At 32.8% G+C, this 25847-nt stretch overlaps 1 protein-coding gene across 1 annotated transcript in view; it reads right to left on the bottom strand.

Moving 5' to 3' along the window:
- The window catches only part of LOC145667757 (uncharacterized), a 147102-nt gene that overhangs the window by 108627 nt on the left and 12628 nt on the right, over window positions 1–25847 (bottom strand). Inside the window, exons 2-6 of the mRNA XM_081735199.1 lie at window positions 22573–22736; window positions 19262–19789; window positions 17464–17579; window positions 8428–8595; window positions 1179–1420 (exon numbers count right to left, since the gene is read on the bottom strand). Coding sequence (XP_081591325.1) covers window positions 1179–1420; window positions 8428–8595; window positions 17464–17579; window positions 19262–19789; window positions 22573–22736 — 1218 coding nt within the window. The remainder of the gene's footprint in view (window positions 1–1178; window positions 1421–8427; window positions 8596–17463; window positions 17580–19261; window positions 19790–22572; window positions 22737–25847) is intronic.

Raw genomic sequence — 25847 nt, 5'->3', positions numbered from 1 at the left:
GTATTTTATTTACAGCAATTAGATGTTTAATTTTGCAGTTGTGCTTTAAAAGTTCTCCAGAAAGAGCCGTGCTATAAATATCGTTGTACAATATATTTACTAAGTTAGGCCAGAAAATACCTAAGAAATATGGTATTTTACGGTCCGAACCAGTACAGACCTCCATCGCCAGGTCATTGATATTTTCAACTTGGATACATAGTGATTTTGATTTTAGTTGTCGCACTAATCCTATCCTTTCACTTTAACGCCCTAATTCACAGTGTTTCATATATCCTTTAGTTCCACGTGGGAAAGAACCTAAACACTATAGGCCTACTTACATAATATTCTATTAGCTTAGTGTCTTGCCTAACTAGCTAGAGCCTGTTTTCAGTTTTAAAAACACTCCAGACACCAGCAGTCAATAAACATATTTTCATTTTTTTTTTTCAAAATCTCTCGTTACTTTTTCGTGTGGGGTAATTTTGAATAATGAAGGAAACCTTTGTGAGATCGATTCCTTGAAACACCTTTAAAAAAGATTATTAGCATTAGGAAGAAACAGATAATCTTAGAACTAAATATATCAGAAGAGATTCTCTCTGATAATGTAATATAAGGAAGGTACAGTATTATTACATATAAATTAATTTCACAAGAGAGAAAATATGTATAAAATACTATTTTGTGTGAAGTTTATTTTACTGCCATTTTCAGCGCTTAGAACTTTCTTTTCATTAAAGCGTTCCAGGATTTTAAACTATTTTCGTGGCTTACTAAATGAAATAACCAACAATGGACCACTACTCTTGTCTCTTTGTTCTAAAAGTTGAACTTGAAATTAACATATTCATTAACGATAGTTAAAGCCAAGTGAAAATCATTGGCGTTAGTTTATGCCTAAGTATTCTAAAACATACTGTGATGATGATAAGAATCAATTACATGTATGTTCAAATCAATAATATACTTAACCTCTTTTCTCTCTCCTTTTTTTATTTTACGAAATGGAAACTTACAATATGCAATAATTGAGTGAAGATATAGGCTTTAAAACTACTTGTCTTTCATTGAAATTGTTTCTTGTATTTCTTAACATCTAAATATTTGGTTCATAGTAATTTACATTTCATTTTCATTCAACAATAACATTATATGAATTTATTCTTCTTTACAACGTATGCCATTTGTTATACCTTGCTGGCAAATGGCTCCAATAGCTGCTAGTACAACGTCACTAAAAGATTCTTCGGTCTTAACATTGTCCTCTTGTTTATATTTATTGGCTGTATTCTCCATGTGAAGAACTATAAACAGAAGAATTGTAATAACTGCGATGAGACCACAACAAGCAAACCATACAGTCCGTTCAAATGGCAGTGTGAAGATATTGGTGACAGAAGATAAAGATGGCTGACGAAACAGGAAACGTGGACCTCTGAAAGTAATAAGAAAGTTACTTAAACAATTCATTTACACTCGCAAGCAATCTTTCTAAGCTATACATAATTGAAATGATTAAAGAATCGTTTCAGAGGGGACATCCTTTATTTGAGTAAAACAGTTTTTGTTTTATTTTATGTATTATTTTTTGTTAGGGAGGAAATGTTGAAATATGTTTGTTTAGGCAAATATTCACTTTGATTTGAACAAATAGTTCGACAAGAAGAAAGTTTTGCAACTGAATTTATTTCTTGATTCCAATTGTGCAACAGTTTTTAATGGACATATCAATTTTTATGTTTATTCGGTAGTTAACTGAGTGTAGTTACCATTGTTTCTATTGGGTCGTTACACATCAAATATAATTTTTGGAGTAGTTGCAAAGATGATCAAATTTAAAACAGCTAATTCTATTATGATTAAAGTAAAACTTCTTGTAATATTTGAAATAATGTTCAATCTATAATATTGGATGTTTTCAACTTGAACCATAATGTTTTTTTCTTTTTTAAGGCATAAAAATCCGTGTATGAAAAGAAGAATCTACGCATCGTTACGTTATACGAATACATGTTGGTCCATAACGGTGAAGATGCAAGCTCAAACATTTTCCACGTATTTTGGAGGGCACAGTAAGCGTGCGGACCGCTCGAAGTTAGTTTGCAAAATTCAGGGGCTGAAATATGGATCTTGAAAATGAACCAGTGGAAGGTTTCCTCGTGTGCTTAATCCTAAAGATTTGAATGCAATTGCCCAACAAGACCCCCAAAAAATCAATCAGCAAAATTGCAGAGAACCTTCACATGTCTCCTGCAACTGTATCCCGTAAATTGACTGCCTTAGGTAGAGCGAAAAAAAAAAAAAAAAAAACTTGATGAGTGGGTTCCCATGACAAACACTCAAACAATTTATCACTTGGAAATAAGCAGTTCTCTTAATTTAAGAAACCAAAGAGAGTCCCTTTGAAATCGAATTGTCACGTGTGATGAAAAATTATGCTATACGATAACCGTAAATAATCATTCTAATGGTTTGATGTTATAGAAGCTTCTATACAATATCCAAAATCTGTACTCCATCCCTAGAAGATCATGTTCACAGTCTGGTGGACATCTCTAGGATGTTGTTAATTTTTTGTTTGTTGAAGGAGGTATAACTATGGCAGCACGAATATACCTGCGATGATATTGAAGAAATGCACCAAAAACTGTTCATGAAACAACCAACATTGACAAATAGGCAGACTTCGTGTGAAACAAATGTCTACCCCCAAAATTCCAGATTTAGAATATGAAATTCTTTCTCATTCTCGATATTTCCCAGATATATATCTCCTACTAATTTCTTTCTTTTCAGCGGTTTTGAAACTTTCCTTCGAAGTAGACACATCAGCAAAGAGGAATAAGTTGTGAAAAATGTCTTTAATGACCACATTGCTTCTAATTACAAGAACTTTTTCCACGATGGAATGAAGATATTAGAGAAATGATTGCAGAGGATCATTAATGCATAAAGATGCTAATTAATTTTAAAGAATTCTAAATATTTAATAAAAGTTATCACTTTATTTTCATATTATCAAAAACGAGTTTTCAAGTGTAAGGACCCAATATTAATATTGTGCAGAGAATACAAAGAAGTCTGCTACATAGTGTAGTAGGCACAAAGAGGATTATCTTTACGTTTTAGTGGAAGAAAGTTATAAGTGTTAAGTTGGGTAAAATTCATGTAAATGAAAGAAATGATACCTCAATTTAAATGAAGATTCTCAAGTAGCACATAAATGCTATTAGTTGCCTATTGTTTTTGAGTTTGATGATTTTACTAACATGTTGACCATTTGGTAACCATATTTCCTGTTCTTAATATTAAATAAATTTTCTAATCTTATCATTCTGTTTATTACTTAACTTTTCTGTATCAATAGATTTAAAATTACTTTCTGTTTTAAAAATATAGAGTTTGCTAGTTTTCGTAGATTTTTAGAGGTAACTAGCAGCGTTCACCCCGCTTCGCTGGGGTCACCCCGGAACGCAATAAACTTTGTTACTTAGATAATTTTTACTTTTTCGCTTTCAAGTGATATGATAAAAACCATAGAAGATTGCAGTAAATGTTAACATTATATCGCCTGTCATTTATGTTAACCCGCCGAGTGACACGGTCATGTGGGTTGCATATAAATACGGTTAGATTTAGCTATGATGAGCTAACAAAGGATTTGTACGTTATGGACACTTGAATGGTCAATTATCTCAAGACACTGGTAATTGAAAATTAAAGTGATATGATAAAAACCATCTAGGGTCCAAATCTTAATAACCCCCCAAAAATGAAAGAAATTGGTTCAGCCGTATTAGCGTGATGAGCTAACAAAGGATTTGTACGTTCTCTTTTATATATATAGATTTTATCATGAACTCGAACATATATACATTATTTTGAGTGAAGTTTCCATCCAAAACTCACGGCTAGAAAAAAAGAAAACGATTTAATGTTATTGACAAAGAGTTGATTTAGTTGTAAATACGTTCGTAAGGTAATTTTAAATACTTATACAGTAGACTTCAGTTCATTTTATTTTTAATGCAAGTGATGAAAAAATGAAGTAATTTTATTTGCAATAACTAATGCAAACATCTTATTCTCCAATCTAAGTATCGGGAATAGCTAACAAAGAAATAACTGAGAAAGATACCTAGATATTTCTGGATTAATAATAAAAAGTAATATATTAATAGTAATTTATAATTAATAATATAACAGTAGGTTAAAACATGTAAGGTAATGTGTACGATAAAAGATACAATAAAAGCTTTTTTTTTCTTTGCTTTATGAAAATTTGATATAATGTAAGAACTAGAGATTATAATATATTAACTACAAAATGGAGCACGTATAATAAGATTTAACAATACACAAATATTTTAAGCCAGAAAAAGTATAATTTATTTGCCACTGCACAGGCCCGCGACCAGACACAGAAGTTTGGGGGGGCAGGAATAAGATAGGGGGGCAAGTCATTAAAAATTCTCTTACAAATATCTAAATTGTGATTTTTGTATTAATAATAGCATTTTGTATTGAGGTCTGGCGAGGCCATGAATAGTTTATAAGGCAAGGCCTCCTGCCCCCTCTAGTTGCGGACCTGCCACTGCAAACATTCTACTATCAAAAATTTATTACATTTGATTGCTTTTAATCATTTTTGATAACCACGAGGATGGTTTATTTATCCTAAATGTTTAAGTAAAAATAGTATAATAAATTAGATAATCTTTCATATCCATATTATTTTTTTAAATATTAACGAAGTAAGTGGATTTTGAAAAATCCTATAAAGCTCCCCACACTGAAAACTACCCCATGCTATGTCTCTGCGGAAATGGAGTAAGTGGTGCCGAAGGGCCTATCGGAAGTCTACGGTGTTATCTGTGTATAAGTAAATAGGAGTTCATTTTTTCTTTAATTAACGACATAATGAAAAACTGCACTCATAATAATTTTTGTAAAACTGTTTTGTATGTAAAACTGCATACACAGCATTTTTTTCGCAAAAAAATAATAATATGACACATAATTGAATTGGGTGAGATTACAGAGGCTGGGTAGTTATTAAACCTCCTCACCGTACGCAACATTTAACTATTTCAAATACAAACTGTAAATATGCTGAATCTAATTTATCACGAACAATTTGCTAACAAGTTAGCCTCGCATTAAGGCACCTAATATATATTGACTATCACTTTAAGCTCCTATTTCATGAAATACAATTTAAATCCTAAATTGCACAGTTACTACTACCTATATCAGTTTATACCATGCATAAACTGTAAACAACAAATACACTTTTTCACTTTCAAACTACGTACATGTTTCAAGTTTGAAATATATGTAAATTTTATATAAATTCTCGTGAATCATCCTAATTCACGAATCAAACAGAAATAGAATTGTCCTTAAGTGCCTATTACTACCAACAACAAAGAAATAAAATATTCCAGTATTACGTCCCACAGTTATGCCATACAAGCTAAAGGAGACGGTAATGATGAGAATGATTGAAATGGTGGAATGAAGAGAGTTGGAGAAAATGGCAAAACTCCGAGAAATTCCCCGCACAAAATATTTGTCCACGATAAACCTCACTCGGTGCGAGTTTGGGTCGAACCATTGACTCCGTGCACCAGAAGTGAAAACTTTACCACTAACCCATTCGAAATAAATAAGATAGATAATTAAATAATTGTAATGCGCCACTAAAATATACCTGTACCTAGCGCATTACTAGATATTCGTGAACTACAATTTGGATTTTAATCCGTATCCCAGAATTTTAAATTTGGATCACAATTGGTTTTTGATCTGCATCTCAAGATGTTAAAATTGGAATTACAGAAAATTAATAAATGTTTTCGAAACGAAAAAGATATATACGTGTATTAACATAGTGATTTAGAAGTTGGTGCTTATTTTCGGAAAATATCGTATTAATCTTCGAAAGCCGAGTTTGAAAGATTAAATTAACATATCAGGTAAAACAGTAAATAATTATAAAATTTCATTGAGAAGAAAGGAATAATTAATAAAATGAATTGCTAAAGTTTAAACTATTCGGGAGAGATTCTTCTCTCTCCCCTATCATCTTTTGCCACCATATTATCTTCCAAATGATTTATTTCGGAATATAAAAAAAATAACCAAGTAATTCGAAATTTCATGTGTAATGTTAAATTCTACGACTATTTGAAATGTCAACTTAGAAGGTTTCTAATAAATTATGCAATAGCATTGATTTACTAGTATATAACTGTCTATCTGAGCATACAGAAACAGAATTGGAATATCTTTAAACTTAATGATTACTGTACAATTTACGGACCAATTGACTCAGAGTAGATAATGTTTGCTTAAAGTGGTAGATATGGAAGCTTCGTAGTATATGTACGTCGGTATATGTTATTTAAAAATAATAAAATATGATTTGGTATTTATTAATGTATAAAGGAAAACGAATTATTTGCTGAATGAGTTATCATATTATGAATGTATTAATAAAATGGTAATTGTGTTATTAAGTAAAGAAGAATAAGAAGTTACAATTAAAAAATAAAGAAAATATATATAAGGATCGGTCGAATGAAGAATAGTAAATAATAGTAATAACCGCGTACTTCCTTTGCTTCCGAAACATACCTGTGTTTAAAGCATTAATGGTTTTCTTGCAAATCGAAGAAAATATAAGAGTATTTAATCTGTATCTAACTGAGTGTGTGAAAGTCCGTTCTCCTTACTGATCAGAAGAAGAATACATGATAAATACGGAAAAGAATCCAATTAAATTCTTAATTTTGTCGATGGAATTTGTATCTGGATCATTGATGATAAACAAATTTAAACGAAATTATGTTATTTGAGTTTTAATTATAACTATTATAATTACAGATTGTATATTAATGTAACTCATTAATACACTTTTATAAACTTTGGTACTACACTATTCATACTTTCACAAACGTTAACTCTCATGTCCCCTAGAATCTGTTCATCTTCTAAGTTTCATTTTCCCTAAGCCATTTGAGCGAGGGTGGCGACTCCGTTGCATCGGGCCAAAGCTTAGCTCAGTTTTCACGAAGGAATCTCGGATGTTTCATCGTAGAACTGCGCTAACTAAAAAGGAAGCTGTTTCAATCGAAGAGAACCTAAGAACTGTTTCGAAGTCATTGAATTGCAAGGAAGTTGGGACCCAAACTAACACCTTATAGACGTCTACTTGCAGAACACGACATCGTTTAACAGTTAATACAGAGGTTCCTATCCAGCTAAAATCAATATTTAACATCTTGTAAAAACAGTACACTATAGTATTACCATGTAACTTGGCAACTTCCAACCAGAGATTGGAAGTTGATGTGGTTCATATCACACAAGCGTGATAACTTTTATCCAGGAGTACTACAGTGTAAATTATCAGATGATCTTTAAATTAAAATCTAAAAGAATATTAAAACATTTTTCGAATCGAAATTAAAAGAAATTGATATTATCAAATATGGTGAAGAAGACATTTGTGATTTTGATTGACAATAGATATACTAGAAATATGTATCTGTAAACGAGTAAAGCCTCGGATCCAATGTCGAAAACTAAAACCAACTATGATTGTATTTATGTTTAGGCCTCTATTTAAAATTTAATAATCAGCTGAAAAATAAATAAGTAAAATCAGTTCGAGCTGGAGCAACTAGGTTATTATTTTGTTTATATATTAGTATTGATTGTCTATATACATATATTAGTGAGAATTTAATTCTAGTTTCATGAAACAGCCCTCAAAGAAATACGATATGTGAAATAAATGATGAAATATGATTTAAATAATATGATGAAGTATGAGAATTATATACAAATATAAAGAAGATAATACGTAATGAATACGTTCCAATTGTAACATGTAATTTGAAAAAAAAGGCTGTTAACAGTTTTAGAGTTGATCTCAATTAAAAACATTATATAGATATTCATACGTTGTTCTTAAATATTGCTTAACCTAGTTGACGTCTCATAGACTTTAATGCACAGCTTGATTATTAATGGTCAGTTTCATGCATGGCTGATGGGGAGAGAGATCCTACGTTCTTCATTGTGGGAGTTCCTTCATTTGCACACCCAACCTCCAAATTTTATATAATGGAACATGTACCTGTATTTGTGACAAGGTGCATTTCATAATAACATGTATTTGAAATTGTCTAACCTTTATAGAGGGAATGTAATTCTCTTTAGTGTTTATCGACATCTTTGCTGAGGAAAGATCTCAGTGTTCAAAAACTCCTTATTAAATTTACGACATACTAAAGCTTGGGAAATGCATAACTTCTGGATCTTAAACCCATGTTGACATTTTTCATAAATTTAAAGTGAATTAAATTAAAATATAATTATTCGTACTATCGAAGATAAATATTTCGTTGTGAAAATAAGTGTATATACTCTTACTTGAATTCTGTTGTGTCTGCTGCGTAATCCAACACTCCCCATCGCCTTTTCTTGATGGCAAGCCCTACAGCTCCGATTTCAACCTCTCCTTTCTGCAGCATACCAACCAAACCATCGAATGTTCCATTCTTCCAGTAGCCCCATGATCTCACTAAAAAGATCTTCGGACTGCCAGCGGATAGAACAACAGAAAAAGAAAGTTAACAGAAAAAATGTTTCATATGTTCACCGGTTATCAGGATCCATATTAATTCTTAATACATTTTTGCACCTTTCCTACTTAATGCAAAAGAGTTTTAAAGTCATGTTGTAACACATACAAGCAGATTTGTACTGAGATATACTAGATATAACAGATTATACTTTTCTGCTATTTTATTTTAATTTCTAGACAAATCTTAGACTCGCTAATTTTCTTAATCCTTGTTAGAAGCATCGCTTATACCGCACGCACAGTTAAGGAAATACAGCTCGTTTCTTCCTCTGATAAAAAGTTATTCTTTATCAGAGAAAAGCACAAATTATTCTTCCAAACAATAAGTCTGGTAATAGCTCTGAAACTGAACACTAATAACATGTTTATTATAAGGTGCATTACTATACAGTATCAACATATTTTAATGCAAGAACTGAAAGCTTCATAAATACAGTAACATTAATGTAAGTTGTTATTTATTTATTTATTTTTCTGCCGTTGACATAATGTTAATTAAATGGTGAAACACTAATGTATTCGTCCGTCCATCTGCAACCTATAGATTGCAAAACGTTAAGAATAAGAACATTCTGATTCCAGGTTCTGGTAATCATACTTTTAGAGATATGATGCTGTTTTTTGTCTTCAATTGTGTCCATAAATATACAACTGCGGCCCGTAAGCTGACAAACTCGAGAATGACCAAGACAAACAAATTCAAATTGCTTTTTAAAGTAGCCCGTAGTCTAGATAAGTGGTAACCAACAAAATCTTGACGTTATCTAAATAGATATAATTTTCCTCAAAAAGCAGTAAAGTAACTAATTGTTAATATTATGTAATGTACGTTTAGTAGAAACAGATCAATATTTCCAACAGTATTATCAAATGTGAAGGGCTTAAAGCAAAATGGCCAAAAAATGGACAATTTCTAAGGTAAATATTTATATCACTATACAATTAATTCATACTTTTTCTAAGATTGTAATTTATGCAAACTACTACTAAAGTAATTAGCTCTCTTCGTAAATTAAAATATATTGGATAATGATACAGTGAAACCTGTCTATGTTGGCCACCATCGGTTCCATCGAAAAGTGGCCAACTTAGACAGGTGGCCAACTTACAGAAAATAAGTGTGATTTGTGTATTTTTAGAATAGGATTTCTAGTATTACTTGACTGTAAAATTTTAATAAACAGTGGCACGACAGCTACTTATAAATAATGTATATAGAGTAATCATAAATATATACAGTACTAGAAAATATTACTATAGTATGTAAGAGCGCCGATTTCTCTGTAAATTTGGAGGGGGGGGGGCATTCAGATGCAGAAGGTATATGTATGAAGATTTTAAGACAAATTGCACTCAAATTATACCAAATATTGTATACTCATAAATAAAATAGGAGCCACAAGAGCTTTGGGGGGCCAGGGCCCCTCGATTCCCCCAGGATTGGCGCTCTTGATAGTATATTTAATATATATGCATAACTTTCTCTTCCTGAAAACTAGTCTGGTACATTGGATTATTCGGATTGAAAACAATAACACAAACAACCATGAAATAGAAGTGTAGGTACGCAGTTTATTGAAATTGATATTATAGCACACTGAGTTATTCAGATTGAAAACAAGAAAAGCTAAGTTATAAATTGAGAAATTCATATGCAATTTATATGACATCTTTTCACTTGTTATTGAATGGTGGTTCATTCTAGACATATTTGCTTTATTCTTTTTGGCAGATATGCACATTGTAATATTGTAGTTAACTACCTCTTGTTAATGAACTAGAAGTGTTTCCCTCGGAGCAAAAGATGCTTTGAAAAAATCTTGAGGGAATTCATATCTCAAAACCTCCGCTACCTTTTGACATGCAGTCAGGTGCCAATAAATGACAATTGAGCTTTAACCTTGAGAATTTTCCGGAATTACTAAAGCTTCCCACTGATGAAAGGAGCCGATATAGCTAATGGTTTTACCAAAACAGACAGGGTAAACAAATGCGTACAACCATTTCCTGAATTCCTGTACGTGCTTCTTCTTATTCACATCTTCCTTCACCACCCTTTTATGAGGGTAGTGTTCTGGCCATTGACCTCCAAGAACAAATCGTGCGAATCTTTGCTTCTTTTGTGTCCAGTCACAAATACAGAACATCTGCCTCTCATATGAGAATTCGAAAGAGTTAAGAAAAATAACAAAACTGTATTTTTCGTGGCCAAGATACACAGGTAAATTTATCATTATCATCATAGAGTAAACAGTGCTTCAGTGTGGCCAACTTCCAAGATAGACAGGTGGCCAACTTATAGAGTAGTAAGTAACGAATGTCTTATGGGAAAATGCAGGTTCAAGACGAACTAGGCCAAGATAAGCAGGTGGCCAACTTAGAGAGGTGGCCAAGTTGACAGGTTTCACTGTACTGTAATTTGTTATATATAGATTTGCGAGACACTGAGCACGACTATGAAGTCACAGAATAAAGAAAATACTTGGTCTGGTAAATGAATTTTGCGACACAATCTATGAATTTAAATGTTTTCATTATATTCATTAAAAAACAGTAAACCATTGCTCTTAAAATACTTTCAAGGAATAACTTCGGACATGTGTAATTTAGAACAACAAAATTTTGAGCTAGTGGGATTGAAATGTGAAGTTTTATGTTTGACGGAAAACCACTCCCTGCAATGAAACCAATGGAAGGACAGAGGTCATGCACACAACATCAGAAACTCCGTACGTATTCAGAAAACAGGCTGTGGTGCCGACTCCGTTAGGAAATACTGCTTTGTTTAACAGGGATGAGTAAAAGTACACCATGGAGAACACAAAATATTGAGAATGATTTTCCTTTACAAGTTCAAACTGAATCATTCTGCCTACCTAGCCACGAAAAACATAAAAGTGCATTTGGGCTATCGTATGAACACTCCGAAGGTCCCCTTCCATGGCGTTCTTCAGGACCTTATCAGAACAATCAGAACATGCTATTTCAAGGGATTCCGTGCATTTCCACACGGTGCAAGTTCGCACAGTGCTCATTATCGAGCAATTTCACACGGTCCTGTTTATAGGATTAATCATTCTGCAGGTGTCGTGCATTTTTACACGGTCCACCTGTCAATCACGTCATTCATCCTGAAACTGCTTTCACTATAAGGGGAGGGAGGACAGAGCAAACAGAAGAACAGAATAGAGTAAAAACAATTGTAACTAATACTTGAGAAGCTAGGAAAAAATTGGAAAATACAAATTATAACAAAGAAGAGGAAAATAATTACAAAAATAAATTAAAACCAATAACGAAAATAATAGCAAATTAAAGTAGATGAAAATAAAAATAAAAATTCAGAAAAAAGATAATCTTGCAAAAAATGTCTTACTGGTTTCCACTCCAGTGTTTTCGGAAATTTATATACTATCTACAGGTTGACTTTCAAGGCATTCTGCGGCTAGGTTGGTCAAAACCTGTATTTGCAGAAATTAACGTATGTCCACAATAAATTAGTTCTCAGCAGTAAAGGATAAAATAAGCACTTTGTTAACCAAATCGGAGCCTATTGTTTTTGTAATGGTAAGATGAATTAAATAAACTTTTATTTTGTGATTGTTCTCTTCCTCGAGGCCACGGTGGCTCAGCTGTAAAGGATTCAGCTCTGGTACATGGGGTCCTTGGACCCATCCCAGCTCGCGCCAAGTGAACTTTGTGGTGGACAAACACTGTGTAGGTGGGTTTTCTCGGGTTTTCCCGTTTCCTTCCACTTTCTTCATTCCACCATTTCATCCATTTGTCATCAACGCCGTGGAATGTAAAACTTTCGTTCTCTTCCTATTCTTGGTTAGTTCGTTCTGCACCTGAAGGGCAACGAATAATGGCTTCTTGTTTAAGAGTTGCTGCAAGTATTTTTTTTTTCAATTATATATCATAATGCAGATATAGGAACCACACATGATAAGACATTGGTTATACCAGACTTGTATGCATCGCTGTCAGATAAAACAGAGCGAACATAACAAGTAACTGTTTACATTTCTTAAAATGTGGTCTGGCCAGAAAGAAACTTCGAGAGCTGAAAGCCTATATTGAGTTTCCTGAAATCAACGCATTGCTTGCGGTATTTCCTAATTCACAGGTTTCCGGCTGCCACTACCATTTCAACCAGAGTATCTGGCGAAAGATTCGGAGTATATGTCTCGTCGAAGAATAGCTCCACAATGAAGGTGTACGCCATCATGTTCGTATGTGTAGTGCATTAGCATTAATACCAGCAAGCAGGATCGATGAAAGTTGGCTCATCGTCATGGAGGACTGTCCATCTGGCCTCGAAAATCGAAAATCGAAGAGTTCAACGATTATTTCATTGAACAATGGATAGACAATCCAAACATTCCCAGAGAAATACGGAACTGCAATGGTTAAAAGACACAGAACTGCAATAAGTTAAACCGCAGAGTATACCACATATCTTGAAGCTTGTGAGTGTACTAAAAGCAGATGCTACGTCTAGGTTTTTTTTTACGAGACAGGACTTAGGATGTAATCCGGAGAAGTGTAGAAAATCCACTTACATCCGTCTTGACGGACAATTGCAATTAGTCCTGGATAAACAGGAAATGGCGGAGACTTTAAAAAATGTTTAAGAATCGCGAGTTTTTTCCAAACGCTGGAATAGTGAGCTATGAATTGTATAAAATGGGTTGATGAAGTACAGAGGTATGAAAGTTCCACCATAACGACGTGCTATTCGCTCAGAAAATTACAAGATGACAAGGTTCTTCTTAGAACCGCCTTGGAGTATGGAGCTACTGTTGTGTATTTCACAAATCACAACCTTTGTCTGTGCTCTGGTGCGGGCATATTATTCGATTTTTAAATTTCCTGACTGAATTCTCTGATGTGCAGCTTATTTTGTTCTTTATTTATTTTAATTTGTTATTATTCTATTTTCTGTTCCTGATCATTTTGTTTTTGATTATTCTTTTTCTGTTCTTATTTATTTTCATTTGCTATTCTTTCTTCTCTATTTCAATTTGCGGTAGTTTTTGTTATTTTTCACTTATTTATTTCAATTTCCCATTTATTATGTTATTATTTTTCTCTTCTTCTTTTCTATAATATTTGTTCGCTCATTGTTTGCTATTTGGTTTGTTCTTAGTTCTATTAATTTCCGGTTATTTTCTTTATTATTCTTTTTATGAAACATTTTCTAAGCTCTCCTTTTCTAGTATTAATTGCAATTGTTCGTATTTATTTTAACTTGAGTTTGCTCTTTTTCAGTTCTTACTTAGTTGACACTTGTTCTGTGTGCACCCTCTTCCTATAGTGAAAAGCGTATTCAGGATGAATCACGTGATTGACAGGCGAATCGTGTGAAAATGTACGACACCTGCAGAATGACTCGATAATGAGCACCGTGTGAAATTGCACCGTAAGAAACTGCACGTCAACGTTCATACAATTCCAAACGAGTTATTCTTACATCATACCGCTGTGGTTTGGTGACTCTGTGCAATCGGTAGTTGAAAAAATAGACTAATAGGTGCTACATGAGTTCATACCAGACAACAAAGATCAACGTCTAGAAATGTACATTTATCTGAGTGTACGGGATAACCGAGATGGTTTTCCTGTATTGCATTGTCACTTGCGTTGAGAATTATATCTGCTACGACTGTAAATGGTCAAAACGATGAACCTTGATAACGGATTTCGAAACAATTTCTACACTCACAGGAGGTGTTGTTAGTCATATTTCTATCTCAGTCGAGGTAAAATTATTACTGCGGATTGTTACAGTGTTGAACCCCATGAAATGCACCGCAAACTTGTCCGCAAGCATCAAGCAATGGTCTATAGACGTGGTATCATCATGTAGTAATGCCAAATGCCACTCAAAGGACGATGCATATTTTCCATGGGTTGCAGTTCGAAACTTTTTCTTATCCACTATTTTCTCAAGATTATTTTCCACTGACGACGAAACCGATTCAAGTGTGACACGAAATTGTGGACGAGTTTATGCGCAAACGAAGTGATTTTGTGTACTATTAAACCTATTAGAGGGGAAAACCCTAGTTCTCAACCGTTCTGGAGATATAGAACGGGAAGGCTGGTGCTCCGATATTTTGAGAAGTTTTGAATATGTAGCAATAGTACAAGTAATATAAACTTTTAAAAATGAAGAATTCCTTCAACCACGAAATTTAGTAATACGTCGTCTTATACATGAGGGTTGCAGAACCGAAAAGTCCATAAAAATTCTAGGGGAAGAGGGGAAAGACGAAAATAACGGAGTTCAACTTTTGCCTGAAATAGGCGTGTAAGGTGTCTAGGTATAGGTTTCTTGGTACGTTGAATCGAATGAAATATCATCAGGTCAAATACGATGAAAAATATAAAAAATAGTGGACGTTTGGAACAATATGTGTTTGTTTCATATTATTTGATTTCTTTTGCTATAGCGCTTCTACACAGAATATTTTTGTTCACATAATAACGTCCCTGTTCCTTTGGCAATATAATTAATACATTCTCATATAACTTTTTCTCATTTTCTACGAACTAGAAACATGATATATTAGCAAATAATATCATACAATTTTCTTCTTCGTGTCAATGGCGTTTGTTATTCCTCATTTTCCTTCCTTTTTCGGCCCCGGGTAAAACCTATGCCACTCACCTCAAAATTCAACACCACTTTTATTCGCACTGGTGGATCCTTCGTAACGTTTAAATGCAATTTTCAAACATTTTCATTTACAACATAGCCGAAAATCCACAAAATATCAGAGCACCAGATTTTCCCTTTACCCCTCTATATTTCCGGAACGATTGAGATCGAGAGTTTTTCCCTTTAATGGAATTCATTGTTCAAAAAATACTTCGGTTACGCATAAATGTGTAGACAATTTCGTGTCATACTTGAATCGGTTTCCTCGTGAGTAAGAATTCTTTCAGCATCTTGATCTTAGCAGAGAAGAACTTCTCTGCTGACCGATTGGTGAAACGCGCGGTTGAAAATTTCTTCGCATCGCACACTTCAAACTTTTTTCGTTCTGAAGTGCAATCGATGGCTAAGCAATGGAAATAGTATGTGATTGCAGATGGAGACAAATTTGACTAATCAGATGTTGTAGTTTTCATGGTTATGCCCTTTGAAAGTGAGACGCGTCATGGATGTTTCAATCTCATCGACCCACTATATATTCACTTTGTTGCCACTATCTTTGTTTAATACCTAGGTAGGTCCTAGTACAGATGAATTGAAAATAAGTTACCGGTATTTATAGAAACTGGTGAACAACGATGACAGGGAACTACCAATATATATATATATATATTAATATATATATTAATTTTCGAAGTAACACTTTCATAGTTACTCCATTTGATGGTAAATTCTTTTTATTAATTTATAATCTATATAATAAAATTGAAAGTGATTATGTTTGTGATTCTTAATCTCTGGAACCGTCCGACCGATCTCGCCCAAATTTCTGACGTAAATGCGGTTCTGGCCTGGAAATGTTTTTAACTGTTCACTTTGACGGTAGAACTTAGGAGAGGGGGAGGAGGGAATTATAAAAAATAAATAAAACTTGATAACTCTTGAACCAAACAACCGATCTCGGTCAAACTTTCAACATAGATAAGGTTCGGACCTGAAATGTTTACTATGAAAAGTTTTTTTTTTTTTTTTTTTTAATATATATTTTCAGTTTGACGGTAGAATCTAGAGGAGAGGCGAAGGAGGGGGAGATTTATATCTTAAAAAAAAAAAACAACTCTTGAACCACCCAACCATCTTGATCAAATTTTGGGTCGCTAAGGTGAGCGGTGACACTTCTAATGCCGTTTAGATCCAAATTCAGCCTCGTAACTTGGGAGAGGAGGAGGGGTGAAATGTATAAAACTGATCGAAATGAAAAATATCAGTGTCGAATTCGTAGTTTGCGGATTCGCTGAGATGAACAATGACATGTTCAATGATGTGCCTTACAACATGGGGAGCAGAGGGAAATATATATAAAAATCATCGAAAATGACCGATATCAAAGAGCGCTTTAGCAATAGTAAAAAAATGACTGACTAACGGAACATATTAGTATTTTTTTGTTAATTTAACTCAGTGAAGCGGGTAATGGATGCTAGTTATATATATATATATATATATATATATATATATATATATATATATATATATATATATATATATATATATATTATGGAGAAGCAGAAACATCAGCTGAAAGCGATGTTCCTCTTTGATTTCTCAATACTTCAGTTTCTTGCAGTAGCGGCTCTAAGGGGAACCAGATGGATAAAAACTTCTATTGTATTGCTACAAGCAAAGGAAACAAAGCTTCATACAGCATTAAAAAGTTGTATGAAAGAATAATCCATTAGGTAAGCTTTGTTTCTTCAGCGTTTAGCGTTTAAATTAAATTTTTATCAATGTTGCTTTTTTCAAGGGCTACTACAAGGATGTTATAAATAGAGAATCTGTCCATATGTATCGTCATCCTATTAAATCGATGAAGCCAAAAAACAACCGAGCATCGGCACGTCTGATTGGCTACTCTCGTTTCCACCATCGTCTGATTGGCTACTTTCGTTTCCGCCATGATTGTTGGCTCAAAACATTGCGATCCTATTGGGCGGAGTGGGCAAAGTAGGGGAGGCGAAACTGTGACGTATGGTTTCAAGATTTTGTTGTAAGGGCAGATCCTCTATTTTATAAGATCCTTGGGCCACTAACTGTTGCAAGGTTTCTTTTATCATAAAATGTAACTTGTAAACAGTAAAATAAAAGTACGAAAGACACTTACATAAAATTAAGCATTTCTGCGACTAGTCTAATGTACTCATAATTCATTTTGTTCCACATATCTAGATGTTTATATCTCATATCTCCAATAACTTCCATTGACTCCGTATAAACAAGCTATAATGAAGTAAATGCTGTAGTTAAGAAATTTTAAGTTATATTATATTACTGTTTCACAAAATTATAGTACCAAAGGACATACTTGGAATACACTGAAAACACATGTAATGAAAATCTATAATTAAGGGTAAGGCACTCCAATTACTCAGTAAAATTTAGAAATGTAGTACGCTTACTCCGAAGTCAAGACAACCTGTACATAAATACAAGAACAATCAGAATAGCAAAATAGGATCTTAATGTGATAATAAGATAGAATTCGTCTACTGATTTATCATGGTAAGAACGAATGTCCCTTATTGAAAAATATAACAATGGTTACATCAAAATCAATAAAATTGAACTGATTCCTCCCAGTAATCTTCCTGCTCAACTACAGTCAGAATTTTATTCCAGATTCCTAGACAAATTTTATAGATGGGCATGTAGGCTGAAAGTAAATCTATAAGGCAATTCAAGAATAGGAAATTTTCACATTGTTATTAACTTATTCTTTTTGAAATAAGAAAATTGCACGCAATTTATTTCTTTTTTAAATGCAACCAAAATCGTTAGGAACTTTTCAAAAATATTGTCCGAAGAAATACATCATGAGTTGTAAACAATTTTTCGTGATATTAAAAAATGACGGTTTCGTTTAAGAAGTACTCTTCTGAATTCATCTGAATTCGTCTTCTGAATTTCTACAATCATTTTTAAGAAAATCATATGGTTCGAGTTTTGATCACGAAGAAAATATTCTTATTTGTGGTGTATGAAGGAAAATACGGCGAGAATCCCATAAAATTATTAGGTTTAACATTAATATTTAGTGAATTTAGAATGACGAGATCTCTAGGCTTCTGCATATACAGGTTAACAAAGAGACAGACAGTGACATCCAATATAATTTTTTCGGCATGTATGGATAATAAAACGCATAAATCTCTGAAGTCTCGAATTGTATATCATGATTATAAGACTTTCTCAAAGGCGTTTAATACCTGCGCATTTTTAAGCCCACGATTGATATGAAGAACTATTAGATTTTTAATGGTTTAATTTTTCTTGATTTCTTCTAATCTATTTAAGCACCCATTACTTCGTGAAAATTATTTTTTTATTATATTTAATTTTTATATTTAATAACGTAATTTAATTAATTTAAGTAATAGTAAAATTGTATATAATGTAAATTCATTTTGAAAAAGAAATCAAGATTTAACAAGGTTTGCAGAGGAAATCAGTGAAAGCACATTAAAATTCCAGTTCATTTTAAAGAAAACGAAAAAATAGTTCAAGATATAAATCAATGGACTAAAAAACAAACATGGCCCTGGTATTCAACAATGTTAACTTTCATGAACACTCGAAAATGAAAATGAATATTAGAATCTAGAACCTATTACAGGTTACTAATCCATGAAAAAAAGAAAAAGCTACCATCAAACTTTTAGGCACAAATTTATCTATTCGCACATGACAATGGTACAGTTAGTCAGCAGAAAATGTGAGTATGAATTCCATGATCGTTGTTTTGTCAGCAAAATGGCTGTTAATGAAATACTATTGAAATCGATTTATTTGTTCCCAAGGTATTCATAAAAGATAGTAGGTATATAGCTTATTCAATGCTACATGACCTTTCGTTGTGATTGTGCAAATGGTACAAAGATTCATTGCTAATAAAATAAACTTACCACCATTCCTGTGTTAATTACAATTCCTTGGTAGTCTTTTCGGTAGTTATGAGAGTGTTCACGTGTCAAAATTTGTAAGCTTCCATCATTTCTTGACCATTTTTCGGGTGAAGTTCTTATAAGAGGTTGACCAGGTCCATATTTATAAATTTCATGTAACAAGAACTCATCTGTGTTATGACTCACAGCCAGTATGACACAACTGTCCACATAGACTTCAAGGAAATCAAGTTCTTCAAGTAGCTCATCACTGCTGGGTTCTTTTACTTCCGCACATATATCATAATACTCCTTAGAATGTTCAAAATTCAAAATCTTTTCAGAGATGTCTGTTTTTCTCACTGAAATTGATAGTTCTGTTGAAAAGTTATGGACTACAGAATCTAACATAGATGCTGTGGGCTCGGCAGAGGTAATTGTAATTTTTGGTGATTCCTTGATTGTTGTATTTTGTATGCCTTTTAGTGTTCTATATTGTTTGAAAATTATCCACTGATGAAGAATGCCAAAATACAGTTTTTTTGATGCCTGAAATGAAAATAAGTTCAATAATTCCGTTTATCAATTAATGTTACAGATGTGAAATAATTTTCGTTATAAGTAGTTGAAAGATTCCTGTATCTGCCAAATTATTTAAGTAACAAGTGTCACGTTTATTTATGAGTTTATATTTATTTATTTATTGTTAATTTAGATGATTCTTAATTTAGATGATTCTTAATTTACATAACAAAGGTTCATGATTGCTTGTAAGCTTCAACGGGTATATTAAACTACTTAATATCTCTAAATAGAGTTGATAGATATAAGAAAAAAACTGAGAAGAAAGACTAGCAATGTGAAATACTAGAACAGATTAAACAAGTCATTTTTGGATCAAAAGATCCAATATATTTCAGGCAAAAATTTTCTTGTAGACCTTTATCTGGAGAACTACATATAGTGTAGCCAAACTCAAACTATTATTTAACTCAGTATGATGTCCTTATTCCGTGAAAAATACGAAAACTCTATTTAGGGACCGTTCAACAATTTTGTGGCCACTGATCAAAAAAATCCAATATATTTCATTCAATCAAAAATTTTCTTGTACGTCTTATATCTGAAAAACTACATATAGTGTATCCAAATCCAAACTATCACTTAACTCAGTATGATGTTTTTATTCAATAACTCGATTTAGGGCCCATTCAAAAATGCTGTGGTCCCTGATCCAAAAAATCCAATGTATTTATTCAATCACAAACTTTCTTGTGTGCCTTATATCTGAAGAATTACATATAGTGTATCCAAACCCAAACTATTACTTAACTCACTATGATGTGCTTATTCCGTAAAAAAAAAAAAATACGAAAACTCGATTTAGGGGTTGTTCAAAAATGTTGTGGCCTCTGATCTAAAAACTAATTATTTGCCAAGATCACAATCTTTTGATGCATTTTTTGATCATTCTTAAAATTCTTGGCCCATATCGCACTTATTGGACGATTAGTCCTTTCTTCGTTCTCACCTACAACCAATGCACAGTTCGGCGCAATGGAAAAATCGTTGATTGTGTAATTAAAAATTTCATTTCTTTCTGAATAAAAACTTTAGGATCAAATTGGGGTTAATAATAGTCTTTCTTTGGAAAGATACAAATGTTGATTCGATAAATTTCCCGTTAAAAAAAATCTAGAGCCCTTTCACTTCGGAGCTCTGTCCCCTAACGTAAATTAGTCATCAATTAATCCAATAGATCCCTAACAATTCCTTAAGTTGGAACCTCACTGATTCGTCACTTGGTTTCAGTCCGATGCCTGCTTCTAGTCTGACTGCAGCTTTCCGTCATAAAACATATAGAATAACCTGAATGTCTAAGGGCACCAAGCAGCCCAAAGACGGTTATTCTTTCGTTAAAGAGAAGACACCACTCTGGCTTCCCTGTCCTATCGTTTCCTCTCTCACTTGAACACAACGTTAAAAATTATAACCCACTCAGATCATTCAAAAATTAGTCTGCCTTAGAGTATAAATGTTCTTGCCCAAAGCCTAATTCCTCTACTACCTAGAAGAAATGGGAATCACTTATCCCAATAAGGAAGCACTTAGGCTTATATATCGCTAATCTGCTAACAACATTCATCTCACACTATCTTAACCATCACTTTCACCAGAAGGAAACAATTTATTCCCTGCTTCCAGACATTACTGAGGCTAGTTCCTGATACTATTTAATGTAAGGAAAATGAAAAGCTAATGACATCACTCAAGGCATCAGAAAAATTTCGACTATCATTCTGACATATATCCTTACATAAGATAGTAAAGTTTAAAACAATCTAATTCAAGGCCAACCTTGAACAAACTTGTTAAACACGCTCTTCGCAGCCTGACCACTCGTCTAAAAAGAGCTGTTTTATATGGTCGGATTCGCTTTCTCTTTTTAAGTTTACTGATTTTATTTTCGCTTTAAGAATCCACATTCAAAAAAGGTTGGTGTTTAGGTAATAGTCTCCCAAGCTTCTAGATAATTCTATCAAATCAGTAAGTAAAATTTCATATAGAACTAATTTGAATTGCCAGATGCATTGGGAGAAGAAAAAGTAAAAGAAATCATCAGTTTCGCTCATACAGATATAAACACAACGATATAAATAATATCTTAAACAGTTTAAAATACTTATTTTCAAATCACGCAACTATATAAAAATATATCAGGCGATATCTTATATATAATAATATACAACCAATTATTTACGGGACACTAATTCGCTAATATTGACATTATTTATTTAAGAAAATCGGAAACGGTAAAGACTCCTCCGTACAATTGTTATATTATTGATTATACGTAGGGCCTACCATGTATCTGCTATACAGCAAAAATATGTAATTGTGATCAGTGTTTCTTCCAGACATGGTATTTGGGGGACATTACTTCCCGTCCCGGAGGAGACGAAAATAATACATCTATAACATAATAAATAGAATAGTACCAGCAGTGACACTGTGAATATTAAGTGTATCCCTCAGAACATTTTTTTCTGGCACAATCACTGATTGTGATGACACAGTCTATGCACCAAATTGTAGACTAACATCGTACAACAACAACAACAACAACAACAACAATAATAATAATAATAATAATAATAATAATAATAATAATAATAATAATAATAATAATAATAATAATAATTATTATTATTATTATTATTATTATTATTATTATTATTATTATTATTATTATTATTATTATTATTATTATTATTATTATTATTATTATTATTATTTATATTCTCACAGTAGTGAACACATGGACATAATACCTGTTTGAGTACATCCTGGCTGCCTTTACAATCCAAGTCAAGTATAAGAGCTGTTGGGGCTGTGTCTGATAACAGAGGATCCATCTCTGTGTGGTTCTCAGATGGATCGAGAAAAGTTGCTGATACTCTAATTTCACTCAACATCTTCATCAACTGCAACTGTACTAAAAAATCAAGATAATTTATTATAAATTTACTATATGAAAATTAAACTAATCCTATTTGTGATCGTATCACGGGAAAAAACGACGGAACCAATTGAATTTTTTTTTAATATGGTTACCACCTACCTTGAACAAGGTTTCTATAGTATTACTTTAATTACAATTTTTAACGTAGTTAAGCTGATTGGTGACAATTGCGATTATATATTAAGGATAAGTTTAGGCAAAAACGGACATGTTAGCTGGCTCTGGAATTAAGTGGGGCAACACTCCAACACAATTGTAAGTTAATAAACATGCATTATGAAAGTAATGGCTATTAAATGAATGAAGATAATTTGGATGTAACTTGAGATGTGTGTTTGTGGTGAACAGGTACCCCTGAAACAAAACGTTATATGACCCACCTTCTATTAAAATTTTTGAACCTGTAACCAAGATTTCGGACTTTAAAATGGCCGCCATGATGATCCTATACTGTAGTAGATGAGGTTCTACCTTATTTACCCCTGTTCAGATTTAGGGTCTCTCTTTCTCCCGTTCCACCATGCAAGGTATCTTTGTCTCATATTGTATATACTGTATGTTGTAAATACTTTAAAGCTTTAGGTCGTTTGAGATATCATTTAGTGTTATTCAATTAAACTAATTTTCCCATGAGTTACTTGAGTCTGATATAAACTATTTTAAGGAATGAGACTAAAATAAAAAACTCGAAGTCGAAAAAATAAAGACCATATGGGTCTATGTATTTATTTTCCACCGGAATACCTGTAACTAACAAACATATTATTTTGTTTAGACTGAAGTAACCTATTAACTGATATATCTTTGGACATTGTTTTAATTAAATAGAAATAGAAATTTCAAATGTTTATTATTTTATCGTAGATTAAACCTCATTAAACAAAAATTCTTAATTAAGGTATATTTCAGTAAGTGTTATGGTTGTCGCATATTGCATCAAATTTTAAGTGTACAAAGAAATTCGTTTTATTCAATTTCCTCAAAAACTACGCATGAGTTTCTAATTTTTTTGAATGACACACATAAATTTGTCCAATTCAACAAATTCTATCGATTGATATATAACTTATCTTTGGACATTTTTTCCTGTTAAATGTATATTCTATAACATTATCAGTGTTTGACGAAAATAAAAATGTCCAACATGCAAATAAATTGTCCAAAATGGCGACCAGTCTTAAAAAAATATATGTTTTATCCGATTAAAACGTTGGCTATCGGGTGAAACTTCCTGATTATTTTATGTACTTTTCTACTCCTATGAGAAAAAGACTACAAGATCCGAAATGGGAAATTTTCTACGCTACGTCTGCACAAATATGATTTGAGAAACTCTCGAAGAAAAAGAAGTAGAAATAAAAGGATCTTACTTCTGGCACATGAGAGTAAGATTCCATGGGATTTAAATTTGTCAACATTTTAAACCAAAATACAGTCTGTTATTCTACCACTTCTTATTAAGAAACATTATATCAATATACATTCACACTACTTACTGTTTTGTGGACAAACAAAAGCTACTGCATTTGACAACGTTTTCCCAAGGACAAACTGTTTGATCAATTCAAAACCATTTTGGTCTAGCGCAAAAGCTTTGTGCTCCACGGCAAGAAATATCAGAAATAGTAAATTCAATCCTAACATGTCCTGGCTTCAGATATTGACTGGAGTAAACCAATGAAATAAATTGCATGATAGTTTCCTCTATTCGGTCATAAGAACAGTGCAAAGATAAAGAAATTTATCGAACATGCTATGTGTTTACTGTTGTAATAATTTAAGACCCTTACTTGATCTTTGCAGCGTCTCATGAATCACGATCAAACGACTCACTTGTGATATTGTCGCTTTTCACATATATAATTCCACGAAACGTCAGTCATTCAAATGAGATTTCTGTGATTTCTTAAAGAGTCACGAAAAATATTTGATATCCTCTCAAACCTACCTTAAAAACCTTAAATTAAAAAAAAAAAAACTATGTATGGGACATAACATGATTACAGGTTTCCAAACACTGGGTAAATCGCATAGAAAACCAGCACAGCCCAGTGATTTAGTATGGAATTTCAGAGGAAGGAAGACAACCAAAATATTCAGCATTCGATTCTGTAGTAAGCAACGGTAAGTTCGGCACAAGTTTTTTTTTTTTTTTTTAAATACATATCATATGGAGAAGAGACAATAATAATAATAATAATAATAATAATAATAATAATAATAATAATAATAATAAATTTATAACCGAAAAATAATAGAAACGGTGCTGTGCAGGGGTTACATGAAGCTCCAAGTACAGATGTGGGAGAAAATGTTCAGTTTAACAGTTTGGACAAAGACAAAGAATTGTTGATTTTGACAAATATTCGTAGTATAAATATGGATAGTTGAATATTCAGCTTAGAATTTATACAACCTAGTATTCATAGTTTTCTTTCGGTTTGCATAATCGCGCGACTACAGACGAACAAAATAAAGGGTGTCCGATAAAGAAAGCAACTTTTGAAATGTCCGCCATTTCTGTTGTAGTAAGTTGCAGCATTGAACGTTAGACGATTTTAATCTGTTGTCTTTTGGTAAGTAGTCATGAAGCGCCGAATAGCGCATGATCGTCATCTGTATTCTGTACGGTAGGAATGAAACGCTTCATGACATTTGTAGTAAGTTTTCATTATGGCAATATGCTGTTCTGTTGTAAAGAGCTCCATTCCTATCCGAACAGAAAACAGATGACGATCAGGCTCTCCGTGACTACTAACCACAAAGATAACAGATTAAAATCGTGTAACGTTCAGTGCTGCCAACTTACTAAAACAGAAGTGGTGGGCAGTTCAAAAGTTGTAATGTTTATGGGACCCTTTACATAGATGATTATATATGGAATATGGATATTGATATGGGCACGCGCAGCTGGAACAATTACTCTCCCCTGAATTTTCGAAATGGGTTCTGTTCTTCTAAATACATGTCCAAATATATTAGATTTGCTTACTTAAGCTCACTGCAGTGTTCAATATTTTACTGTACTTAATAAAGTCATGCATAGGGTGGCAGATGTTCTGCTTTTGGCCGGACAGTCCGGCT

This window comes from Thermobia domestica, chromosome 13, assembly GCF_964235325.1.
Source record: "Thermobia domestica chromosome 13, izTheDome1.hap1.1, whole genome shotgun sequence".
Classification (NCBI taxonomy): Eukaryota; Metazoa; Arthropoda; class Insecta; order Zygentoma; family Lepismatidae; genus Thermobia; species Thermobia domestica.
The sequence above is the reverse complement of the archived record's forward strand: the minus strand, read 5'-3'. Positions and strand labels throughout refer to the sequence as shown.